General features: G+C 46.3%; 1 protein-coding gene across 1 annotated transcript; it reads left to right on the top strand.

Annotated features, from left to right (window-relative positions):
- The first annotated feature begins 1,486 nt into the window (after window positions 1-1,486).
- LOC121839950 (extensin-like) lies at window positions 1,487-9,153 on the top strand. Its single transcript, XM_042300549.1, has 4 exons — window positions 1,487-1,614; window positions 7,595-8,318; window positions 8,415-8,484; window positions 8,591-9,153. Exons 1-4 carry the CDS (start codon window positions 1,487-1,489, stop codon window positions 9,151-9,153), a joined length of 1,485 nt encoding a protein of 494 aa, XP_042156483.1.
- Window positions 9,154-13,227: the final 4,074 nt, after the last annotated feature.

Below are 13,227 nucleotides of genomic sequence, written 5' to 3'. Positions count from 1 at the left end.
CATCACATCGGGGCTCATGAGAATCCCATACGGCTTAACTCTCGAACAAAATTCTAAAACGTCACAAAATATCATCAGAATATTTTGTGTGCACAAACTGTTCCGAACTGTTTCGGCTGGGAAACATGCAAACCCCTTAAGAGGACTGCAAGGATAAGGACTACACCAAACTACACCCAACCAACACCTTTCAGCGATGCACACCAAACTATACCCAACCAACACCCTTCAGCAATGCACACCAAACTACACCAACACCCTTCAGAGATGCACACCAAACTACACCCAACACCCTTCAGAGATGCACACCAAACTACACCCAACCAACACCCTTCAGAGATGCACACCAAACTACACCCAACCAACACCCTTCAGAGATGCACACCAAACTACACCCAACCAACACCCTTCAGAGATGCACACCAAACTACACCCAACCAACACCCTTCAGAGATGCACACCAAACTACACCCAACCAACACCCTTCAGCGATGCACACCAAACTACACCCAACACCCTTCAGAGATGCACACCAAACTACACCCAACACCCTTCAGAGATGCACACCAAACTACACCCAACACCCTTCAGAGATGCACACCAAACTACACCCAACACCCTTCAGAGATGCACACCAAACTACACCCAACACCCTTCAGTGATGCACATCAAACTACACCCAACACCCTTCAGTGATGCACACTAAACTACACCCAACACCCTTTGGCATCACATCGGGGCTCATGAGAATCCCATACGACAGGTTCATCATGACCTTCCCAACCATCATGACCTCTGTCACCTTCAGCCTCGCCTTTCATCCGTGATGTGCTCCTGCTCAGTTTCACACAAAACAACAAACTTCAATCTCAGCGCTTAGAACTGAAATCTCAAGAGGTTATTTTAAGTGGTTTTAGCTGCATTTTCAAATAATGACATGCTATTTATGTTTGAAATGAAGCAGGGTTTAACAGTAAGCTGGCAGGATGTGGTTTAATTGTTGTCTGTTCCACTGTTTTGATGATACAAAAGCATCAAAGTAATATGGTGTCTATATTACTCACTAATTCCAGCCTGTTAGTTCTGCTGATTAAGGTTATTAAATTGTGTTAATAGATGAAGTTGTGTTAATTGTTTATTTTTTCTATTATAACGTCACACTCATTAGCTTAGCGGTCACTCTGAATGGCAGTCTCAAGTCATTGAGACGGAGTCACTTTTCTCTGATTTAAAGTTATTGGTTCCTGATGAAAATTGAGCCTATCAGACCACTTTGTTCCACAGCCATGGGAAACATCACTGATCCCATTATTTATCATAATATTCATAATCATCATTATGACGTCACGTAGCGCGACAATTCCGCATGCACTGAGGGACGAGCGTCACGTAGGAGTGACGACCACCTGAAGTAAGACAATGCAATTTTCCAGCTTTAGATGTGAGAATTAAGGCCCAGTTCATATCATACTTTTATTCTTCACGTATGCTACAGACCAGGAGGATCCTGATCCCAGACCAGCCCTGCTTACAGACCAGGAGGATCCTGATCCCAGATCAGCCCTGCTACCGACCAGGGGGAACCTGGTCCCAGATCAGCCCTGCTACCGACCAGTGGGAACCTGATCTCAGATCTGCCCTGCTACAGACCAGAGGGATCCTGATCCTAGATCAGCCCTGCTACCGACCAGGGGGACCCTGATCCTAGATCAGCCCTGCTACAGACCAGGGGGATCTTGATCCTAGATCAGCCCTGCTACCGACCAGGGGGAACCTGATCCTAGATCAGCCCTGCTACCGACCAGGGGGACCCTGATCCTAGATCAGCCCTGCTACCGACCAGGGGGACCCTGATCCTAGATCAGCCCTGCTACCGACCAGGGGGACCCTGATCCTAGATCAGCCCTGCTACCGACCAGGGGGAACCTGATCCCAGATCAGCCCTGCTACAGACCAGCAGGATCATGATCCTAGATCAGCCCTGCTACTGACCAGGGGGATCCTGATCCTAGATCAGCCCTGCTACTGACCAGGGGGATCCTGATCCTAGATCAGCCCTGCTACCGACCAGGGGGAACCTGATCCCAGATCAGCCCTGCTACTGACCAGGGGGAGCCTGCTCCTAGATCAGCCCTGCTACCGAACAGGGGGAACCTGATCCCAGATCAGCACTGCTACTTGTTAGAAGTAGCAATGAAAAGGAGCAACAAAAACACTCAATCACTGACCTATCTACCAACAAGCGACACTCCTAAATTGGTTGTGTAGTCCAACTGCACAGACACAAGAATCAAAATACACCCGGCTATACCGTACATGTACAGACAGAACCAGACGGATTAAAGCTACAAGAATAATGCCTCTCTCCTCATGCAGAGGCTGATAGGGATATCAGGGGAGATGTGAGTGTCGCAGGCCGCAGGAAGTGGAATACAACACTGGACTTAACAAAGCATCACAAGTCGAAGAGAAGAGGCTCTAAACCCCTTCTGCTAGGCCTCCGAAATGTCAGCAATGACAGCACCATCACTCATTACAAATGGGTCTCTCTTGGTGTGTGTGTGTGTGTGTGTGTGTGTGTGTGTGTGTGTGTGTGTGTGTGTGTGTGCGCGCGCGTACGTGTGCGTGTGTCTCCTCACACTGACCTCTGTGTGTCTGTGTGTGTTGTGATCCTCCAGGGTCTCTATGTCTGCTGAGAGCCGACACACTGGTGATGCTGGGAAGAGATATGCAATTATTCAAAACAGGAGAGGAGAGAAGCCTTTGCCTCGGCTGCTTGTGGCGATGGTTGGGGGCCGTAACAGTTCCGTCCTCTCACGTTTTCTATGTTTCCTCACTTTGTTTTGTAAGACTGCATCAACTCAAACTGAAAGAAAGCCCGATGGCTAAATGCAACTAAAATTGTGTGATAGTTGTTTTGTGTAACACCAACCTAACACTTTGAATGTTCCTTCATAATCCCCAGAGAGCTCCTGAATGGTAATCAGGATGGGGGATGCCATTTGCCTTTTGTATATAATAAATGTTTGCCTTTCCATTCAGGGGTATGACCGTGCAGGTTCCACTCTAACCACTAGGCTACCCTGCCGCCCCTCCACTCTAACCACTAGGCTACCCTGCAGGGGTATGACCGTGCAGGTTCCACTCTAACCACTAGGCTACCCTGCAGGGGGTATGACCGTGCAGGTTCCACTCTAACCACTAGGCTACCCTGCCGCCACTCCACTCTAACCACTAGGCTACCCTGCAGGGGTATGACCGTGCAGGTTCCACTCTAACCACTAGGCTACCCTGCAGGGGTATGACCGTGCAGGTTCCACTCTAACCACTAGGCTACCCTGCAGGGGTATGACCGTGCAGGTTCCACTCTAACCACTAGGCTACCCTGCAGGGGGGTATGACCGTGCAGGTTCCACTCTAACCACTAGGCTACCCTGCACATGACCGTGCAGGTTCCACTCTAACCACTAGGCTACCCTGCCGCCCCTCCACTCTAACCACTAGGCTACCCTGCAGGGGTATGACCGTGCAGGTTCCACTCTAACCACTAGGCTACCCTGCAGGGGTATGACCGTGCAGGTTCCACTCTAACCACTAGGCTACCCTGCAGGGGTATGACCGTGCAGGTTCCACTCTAACCACTAGGCTACCCTGCAGGGGTATGACCGTGCAGGTTCCACTCTAACCACTAGGCTACCCTGCCGCCACTCCACTCTAACCACTAGGCTACCCTGCAGGGGTATGACCGTGCAGGTTCCACTCTAACCACTAGGCTACCCTGCCGCCACTCCCTCTAACCACTAGGCTACCCTGCAGGGGTATGACCGTGCAGGTTCCACTCTAACCACTAGGCTACCCTGCAGGGGTATGACCGTGCAGGTTCCACTCTAACCACTAGGCTACCCTGCAGGGGTATGACCGTGCAGGTTCGAATCCTGCCGACTACGCCAAATGTAACAAATGGGGATTAAGCCATCAATATAATACCCTATACACCTTTTTTTGTATTTAATTTTTTTACCTTTATTTAACCAGGCAAGTCAGTTAAGAACTAATTCTTATTTACAATGACGGCCTAGGAACAGTGGGTTAACTGGTCTAGGAACAGTGGGTTAACTGGTCTAGGAACAGTGGGTTAACTGGTCTAGGAACAGTGGGTTAACTGGCCTAGGAACAGTGGGTTAACTGGTCTAGGAACAGTGGGCTACCCTGCAGGGGTATGACCGTGCAGGTTAACTGGTCTAGGAACAGTGGGTTAACTGGTCTAGGAACAGTGGGTTAACTGGTCTAGGAACAGTGGGTTAACTGGTCTAGGAACAGTGGGTTAACTGGTCTAGGAACAGTGGGTTAACTGGTCTAGGAACAGTGGGTTAACTGGTCTAGGAACAGTGGGTTAACTGGTCTAGGAACAGTGGGTTAACTGGTCTAGGAACAGTGGGTTAACTGGTCTAGGAACAGTGGGTTAACTGGCCTAGGAACAGTGGGTTAACTGGTCTAGGAACAGTGGGTTAACTGGTCTAGGAACAGTGGGTTAACTGGTCTAGGAACAGTGGGTTAACTGATCTAGGAACAGTGGGTTAACTGCCTTGTTCAGGGGCAGAATTATAGATTTTTACCTTGTCAGCTCAGGGGGGATTTGAACTTGCAACCTTCTGGTTAATAGTCCAACGCTCTAACCACTAGGCTACCCTGCCGCCCCTCCACTCTAACCACTAGGCTACCCTGCCGCCCCTCCCCTCTAACCACTAGGCTACCCTGCCTAGTGGTTAGAGGTGAGAGGTCTCACAAGGTGAGAGACCTTAGACATACAGTGCCTTGCGAAAGTATTCGGCCCCATTGAACTTTGCGACCTTTTGCCACATTTCAGGCTTCAAACATAAAGATATAAAACTGTATTTTTTTGTGAAGAATCAACAACAAGTTGGACACAATCATGAAGTGGAACGACATTTATTGGATATTTCAAACTTTTTTAACAATTCAAAAACTGAAAAATTGGGTGTGCAAAATTATTCAGCCCCCTTAAGTTAATACTTTGTAGCGCCACCTTTTGCTGCGAATACAGCTGTAAGTCGCTTGGGGTATGTCTCTATCAGTTTTGCACATCGAGAGACTGAAATTTTTTCCCATTCCTCCTTGCAAAACAGCTCGAGCTCAGTGAGGTTGGATGGAGAGCATTTGTGAACAGCAGTTTTCAGTTCTTTCCACAGATTCTCAATTGGATTCAGGTCTGGACTTTGACTTGGCCATTCTAACACCTGGATATGTTTATTTTTGAACCATTCCATTGTAGATTTTGCTTTATGTTTTGGATCATTGTCTTGTTGGAAGACAAATCTCCGTCCCAGTCTCAGGTCTTTTGCAGACTCCATCAGGTTTTCTTCCAGAATGGTCCTGTATGTGGCTCCATCCATCTTCCCATCAATTTTAACCATCTTCCCTGTCCCTGCTGAAGAAAAGCAGGCCCAAACCATGATGCTGCCCCCACCATGTTTGACAGTGGGGATGGTGTGTTCAGGGTGATGAGCTGTGTTGCTTTTACGCCAAACATAACGTTTTGCATTGTTGCCAAAAAGTTCAATTTTGGTTTCATCTGACCAGAGCACCTTCTTCCACATGTTTGGTGTGTCTCCCAGGTGGCTTGTGGCAAACTTTAAACAACACTTTTTATGGATATCTTTAAGAAATGGCTTTCTTCTTGCCACTCTTCCATAAAAGCCAGATTTGTGCAATATACGACTGATTGTTGTCCTATGGACAGAGTCTCCCACCTCAGCTGTAGATCTCTGCAGTTCATCCAGAGTGATCATGGGCCTCTTGGCTGCATCTCTGATCAGTCTTCTCCTTGTATGAGCTGAAAGTTTAGAGGGACGGCCAGGTCTTGGTAGATTTGCAGTGGTCTGATACTCCTTCCATTTCAATATTATCGCTTGCACAGTGCTCCTTGGGATGTTTAAAGCTTGGGAAATATTTTTGTATCCAAATCCGGCTTTAAACTTCACAACAGTATCTCGGACCTGCCTGGTGTGTTCCTTGTTCTTCATGATGCTCTCTGCGCTTTTAACGGACCTCTGAGACTATCACAGTGCAGGTGCATTTATACGGAGACTTGATTACACACAGGTGGATTGTATTTATCATCATTAGTCATTTAGGTCAACATTGGATCATTCAGAGATCCCCACTGAACTTCTGGAGAGAGTTTGCTGCACTGAAAGTAAAGGGGCTGAATAATTTTGCATGCCCAATTTTTCAGTTTTTGATTTGTTAAAAAAAATTGAAATATCCAATAAATGTCGTTCCACTTCATGATTGTGTCCCACTTGTTGTTGATTCTTCACAAAAAAATACAGTTTTATATCTTTATGTTTGAAGCCTGAAATGTGGCAAAAGGTCGCAAAGTTCAAGGGGGCCGAATACTTTCGCAAGGCACTGTACGTGAGATTGTCATAAATATGCTTGCGAAGTAAATTATTATAAAAACAAAGCCATAACAGTCATCTCTGCACACCCATCCTGATAACTCTGGCTAACACAAGGCCATATTACAACATCGTTAATAAGATCCAATAATACAGGTAGTGGGTGCCATTGGTTGAGAGGGAGGTTTGACTAATTACTTTAATGTATTGGAGTCATGCTCACTAAATATATAAAATGTGTTCTGTGGGGAAGGCTTGGTTTCAATGATCAATCTTGTTATGGACAAGCTTACAAGATAACAGCTTTTCATTGTAAAATGAAAAACACCACACACAGACGGACACACACACACACATACTCGTCCCAGTCTGGCGATGTGGTGTGGATGTTCCCATCTTTTCGCCATCTCTGTTGCGTTGACTTTTTTTGTCTTTTCATCTGTTGTTGTTGTTTTAATTTTATTTTTATTTAACCTTTATTTAACCAGGAAGGGCTCATTGAGATTTAAAATCTCTTTTTCAAGAACGCCCTGGCCAAGATACGCAGCACCAAGTCATTACAAAAAAATTACAGACAGACAACATGAAAAGCTACAAGTAATCTAGTAAAAACCATTGAATTCACAAGAGTATAAAACAGCAAATTAAAAACATTGACAGGTCAGGGAATCAGTCTCAAGATCCTTCATCAGTGATTTAAAAATACCAATCGGGACAAGTTCTTCCAGGTTAAAAGTATTTTGTAAGGTGTTCCAAGACGATGGCGCAGAGTACATAAAAGCCCTTTTACCAAATTCAGTTGGGACATTTGGAACAGTTAGCAGGATAAAGTCCAGCGAACGAAGAGACGACCCATCTCATTTCTGAACAATAAAAATGCACAAATAAAAAGGTAGTAAACCCAAAATGGCTTTGTAAATAAAAGTATACCAGTGACTGAGCCTACGAGTGACTAGAGAAGGCCAGCCAACCCTGGTATACAAAGTGCAGTGGTGCCACATCTGTATCCCCCTCACCACATCTAGACCCCCCTCACCACATCCAGATCCCCCTCACCACATCTAGATCCCCCCACCACATCTAGATCCACCCCACCCCTCACCACATCCAGATCCCCCTCACAACATCTAGATCCCCCCTCACCACATCCAGATCCCCCTCACAACATCTAGATCCCCACCACATCTAGATCCCCCTCACCACATCCAGATCTCCCCTCACCACATCCAGATCCCCCTCACCACATCCAGATCCCCCTTCACCACATCCAGATCCCCTCACCACATCCAGATCCCCCTCATCACATCCAGATCCCCCTCATCACATCCAGATCCCCCTCACCACATCCAGATCCCCCTCACCACATCCAGATCCCCCTCACCACCACATCCAGATCCCCCTCACCACCACATCTGGATCCCCCTCACCACATCCAGATCCCCCTCATCACATCCAGATCCCCCTCATCACAACCAGATCCCCCTCATCACATCCAGATCCCCCTCACCACCACATCTGGATCCCCCTCACCACATCTGGATCCCCCCTCAGCACATCTGGACCCCCTCACCACCCACCCCTCACCACATCCAGATCCCCCTCACCACATCCAGATCCCCCTCACCACATCCAGATCCCCCTCACCACATCTGGACCCCCCCCTCACCACATCTAGATCCCCCTCACCACATCCAGATCCCTCCCTCACCTCACCACATCCAGATACCCCCCACCACATCTGGACCCCCCTCACCACATCTGGACCCCCCTCACCACATCCATCCAGATCCCCCTCACCTCTCTACATCTGGATGCCCCCTCACCACATCTAGACCCCCCTCACCACATCTGGATGCCCCACCCTCACCACATCTGGATGCCCCCCTCACCACATCTGTATGCACCCTATGCCCCCCTCACCACATCTGGATGCCCCCCTCACCACATCCAGATCCCCCTCACCACATCTGGACCACCCCCCTCCCCATCTAGACCACATCTGTATCCCCCCTCACCACATCTGTATCCCCCTCACCACATCTAGATCCCCCTCTCCACATCTGTATCCCCCCCCTCTCCATATCTGTATCCCCTCACCACATCTGTATCCCCCTCACCACATCTGTATCCCCCCTCACCACATCTGTATCCCCCCTCACCACATCCAGATCCCCCTCACTCACCACATCTAGATTCCCCCTCACCACATCTGGACCACCCCCCACCCCCTCACCACATCCAGATCCCCCTCACCATATCTAGATTCCCCCTCACCACATCTGTATCCCCCTCATCACATCTGTATCCCCCCTCACCATATCTGGACCAACCCCACCCCCTCACCACATCCAGATCCCCCTCACCACATCTAGATCCCCCTCACCACATCTGGACCCCCCCCCGCCACCACATCTGGATGCCCCCTCACCACATCTGGATGCCCCCCTCACCACATCTGGATCCCCCCCTCACCACATCTAGATCCCCCTCACCACATCTGGACCCCCCACCCCCCTCACCACATCTGTATCCCCCCTCACCACATCTGTATCCACCCCCACCCCCTCACCACATCTGTATCCCCCTCACCACATCTGTATCCCCCACCCCCTCACCACATCTAGATCCCCCTCACCACATCTGGATCCCCCCCCACCCCCCTCACCACATCCAGATCCCCCTCATCACATCCAGATCCCCCTCACATCTAGATCCCCCTCACCACATCTAGATCCCCCTCACCACATCTGGATCCCCCTCACCACATCTGGGTGCCCCCCCCTCACCACATCTGGTTGCCCCCCTCACCACATCTGGATCCCCCCACCACATCTAGATCCCCCTTTCCACATCTGGATCCCCCTCACCACATCTGGACCCCCCTCACCAGAAACATCCCCATTATTCTATCGGCCACTTCTGCCCCTTGCATTTCAAACATCATCATACTTTTAAATGTGGGAATGCCTTATTCATACCTCTGGTTATATGAAATATCTGTCTCACATTTTTTAGGAATTATATCATAGACATTAATATTATTATTATTATTATAGTGTCTTTAAGATCCAGGGAATAGAATAAACCCAGTCTGTTCAACTCACTGGCAGGCCCGGCTATTCATATAAATCAAACAGCTAGGTTCCTTTATGGCACGAAGCAAATACGCTCTTCTTCTCTCCTAATAGTCTGTCTGGTTACAATCATACTGTTACATGTTATCGTATCAGGCAATCACCTATTTTCTCTCATAGGCATCATTTTATAACCAGTGGACAGATGGTTCTGTAATGATATTCTGAAGCAGGCTGGCTATTGGGTCTAGGGATCTTCCTCTCTGTTTAGTTGGATTTACATATATTTCTGTGTGTTTATTTTCCACATCGTCCAAGTATGATGAATGCATAGCTGTAGTCTGTCTGGGGGTCTGGGACAGAAACAGGCACTATATATACACACACACAACGTATCTGAGGCCAGGGAAGTTGCCGTTTACATTTACCAACAACGTTAGACATCTGTCTATTGAAATGAAATATATAATATATATATATATATATATATATATATAATATATAAATAATATTACAAATGTATTAATTGTATATAGACAATATATCAGAGGACACAGGGCAGTTTACAGCTAAGTTGACCATGTGTTTCGGTTTGAAAAGACTTGTTATTTGAACATTAACATCTTATAATTGCATAATTATATATACATATACACAGTACCAGTCGAAAGTTTGACACACATACTCCTTCAAGGGTTTTTCTTTATTTCTACTATTTTCTACACTGTAAACTAACAGTGAAGACATCAACACTATGAAATAACACATGTGGAAACATGTAGTAACCAAAGAAGTGTTAAACAAATCAAAATATATTTTACATTTGTGATTCTTCAAAGTAGCCACCCATGATTCCATGTGTGTTATTTCATAGTTTTGATGTCTTCACTGTTATTTTACAGTGTAGAAAATAGTGAAAACAAAGAAAAACCCTTGAATGAGTAGGCGTGTCTCCACTTTTGACTGGCAAAATGGAAAACTGGAAACCAAAACAGGCAAGGTATTTATAAACCATCTGTGTTGTAGACCTATACTCCCCCTTTCATTTGTAGAGCGCTGGTTAAATAATTAATATTCTTCCCTCAAGGACTTTTTATAAATCTCATCATTAATAAAAACAGACATTCAATTAGCAACCAAAGCTTGATAGCCAATTTTGTCATCATAACAGTCTCTCTCTCTCTCTCTCTCTCTCTCTCTCTCTCTCTCTCTCTCTCTCTCTCTCTCTCTCTCTCTCTCTCTCTCTCTCTCTCTCTCTCTCTCTCTCTCTCTCTCTCTCTCTCTCTCTCTCTCTCTCTCACAGCTGGAGGGATGGTGTGAGAGGGAGGGAAAAATTAACTAATTTCATTCATCTCGTTGTCATCCTTTTTCAAGTGGCCGCTAATAAGTACAAATTAATATGATTAATCAAATTGACTACATCAACTCATTCCAGGTTTTCAAAGGCGAGAGGGTGTGTTGAGGTGATAGGGAGGGAAGAGAGGATGAAGAGAGGAGAGGACAGAAGAACCTATCCCACTAAATGACACCACAATTGGGTATTAAGCCATCAGTGGAAACAACACCCAGATGACGATGAGACCTGGGAGAGCAGATATCTGTATATATTTTCTTCTACCCCCATTCAAAGCTCTTCCTATTTGACTTAAAGACAATTAAAATATCAGATACGCACACTTTAACTGGATCTACATTGTGTTATGTTACAATAAGCATCAGACACCTTTTAATTTATGTTATTCGTCCTTTGGTTTCATTTCACCCAATCAGAATATACTATAGGCCTATACCATTCTCAGTGAGGATATATTAACCAGGAAGTAACAGCTCTGCTTTTGTTCAGTGAGGATATATTAACCAGGAAGTAACAGCTCTGCTTTTGTTCAGTGAGGATATATTAACCAGGAAGTAACAGCTCTGCTTTTGTTCAGTGAGGATATATTAACCAGGAAGTAACAGCTCTGCTTTTGTTCAGTGAGGATATATTAACCAGGAAGTAACAGCTCTGCTTTTGTTCAGTGAGGATATATTAACCAGTTCTTTTGTTCTTTTGTTCTTTTGTTCTGACATTGGATGAATCTGCTAAGGAGGGAAATAAAGCAGCATCACTATTAGACTGAACATCTTATTGTAAACAGAGTATGTATACTTAATAAAATATAAATATGTACTACATATGTTAATAAAATATTATTATATATTGTTCTAACCTCTAACACCCTTCAGTGATGCACACCAAACTACACCAACACCCTTCAGAGATGCACACCAAACTACACCAACACCCTTCAGTGATGCACACCAAACTACACCAACACCCTTCAGTGATGCACACCAAACTACACCAACACCCTTCAGTGATTCACACCAACACCCTTCAGAGATGCACACCAAACTACACCAACACCCTTCAGTGATGCACACCAAACTACACCAACACCCTTCAGTGATGCACACCAAACTACACCAACACCCTTCAGTGATGCACACCAAACTACACCAACACCCTTCAGAGATGCACACCAAACTACACCAACACCCTTCAGTGATGCACACCAAACTACACCAACACCCTTCAGTGATGCACACCAAACTACACCAACACCCTTCAGTGATGCACACCAAACTACACCAACACCCTTCAGTGATGCACACCAAACTACACCAACACCCTTCAGAGATGCACACCAAACTACACCAACACCCTTCAGTGATGCACACCAAACTACACCAACACCCTTCAGTGATGCACACCAAACTACACCAACACCCTTCAGTGATGCACACCAAACTACACCAACACCCTTCAGCGATGCACACCAAACTACACCCAACACCCTTCAGATGATGTGATGCACACCAAAGTCCACCAACACCCTTCAGTGATGCACACCAAAGTTGCACACCAAAAAAACAGAGAACGATGCACACCAAACTACACCAACACCCTTCAGTGATGTTCAGTGATGCACACCAAACTACACCAACACCCTTCAGTGATGTTTGATGCACACCAAACTACACCAACACCCTTCAGAGATGACCCTTCAGAGATGCACACCAAACTACACCAACACCCTTCAGTGATGCTGATGCACACCAAACTACACCAACACCCTTCAGTTACACCAACACCCTTCAGTGATGGTACCCTTCTGATGTAACGGATGTGAAACGGCTAGCTTAGTTAGCAGGTGGTACTGATGTAACGGATGTGAAACGGCTAGCTTAGTTAGCGGTGGTACTGATGTAACGGATGTGAAACGGCTAGCTTAGTTAGCGGTGGTACTGATGTAACGGATGTGAAACGGCTAGCTTAGTTAGCGGTGGTGCTGATGTAACGGATGTGAAACGGCTAGCTTAGTTAGCGGTGATGTACGCGCTAAATAGCGTTTCAATCGGTGAAACGCTAGCTTAGTTAGCTCTGAGACGGATGTGAAAGTAGTGGTTCCCCTTGCTGATGAAATGTGAAACGGCTAGCTTAGTTAGCGGTGGTACTGATGTAGCGGATGTGAAACGGCTAGCTTAGTTGGGTGCCTGATGTGTTGATGTGTGCAGAGCTTAGTTAGCGGTGGTACTGATGCCCGGGTGAATGGGCTTAGTTAGCGGGGTACTGATGTAAAGTTATACTGTTACATATGTATACATAATAAAATATAAATATGTACTACTATTGACTGATGTCACACTGAACATAATGTATCAGCGGTGGTCATCTTATCAAACGGCAT

The sequence above is a fragment of the Oncorhynchus tshawytscha genome, linkage group LG18 (assembly GCF_018296145.1).
Source record: "Oncorhynchus tshawytscha isolate Ot180627B linkage group LG18, Otsh_v2.0, whole genome shotgun sequence".
NCBI lineage: Eukaryota > Metazoa > Chordata > Actinopteri > Salmoniformes > Salmonidae > Oncorhynchus > Oncorhynchus tshawytscha.
The sequence above is the reverse complement of the archived record's forward strand: the minus strand, read 5'-3'. Positions and strand labels throughout refer to the sequence as shown.

Excerpts from the sequence above, each read along its gene's own strand:
- LOC121839950 (XM_042300549.1), top strand. The coding sequence starts at position 1,487 with ATGCTACAGACCAGGAGGATCCTGATCCCAGACCAGCCCTGCTTACAG. Across the intron at positions 8,319-8,414 it reads ATGCCCCCCTCACCACATCT|ACCACATCTGTATCCCCCCT; the intron begins GTATGCACCCTA and ends CTCCCCATCTAG. Across the intron at positions 8,485-8,590 it reads AGATCCCCCTCTCCACATCT|ATCCCCCTCACTCACCACAT; the intron begins GTATCCCCCCCC and ends CACCACATCCAG.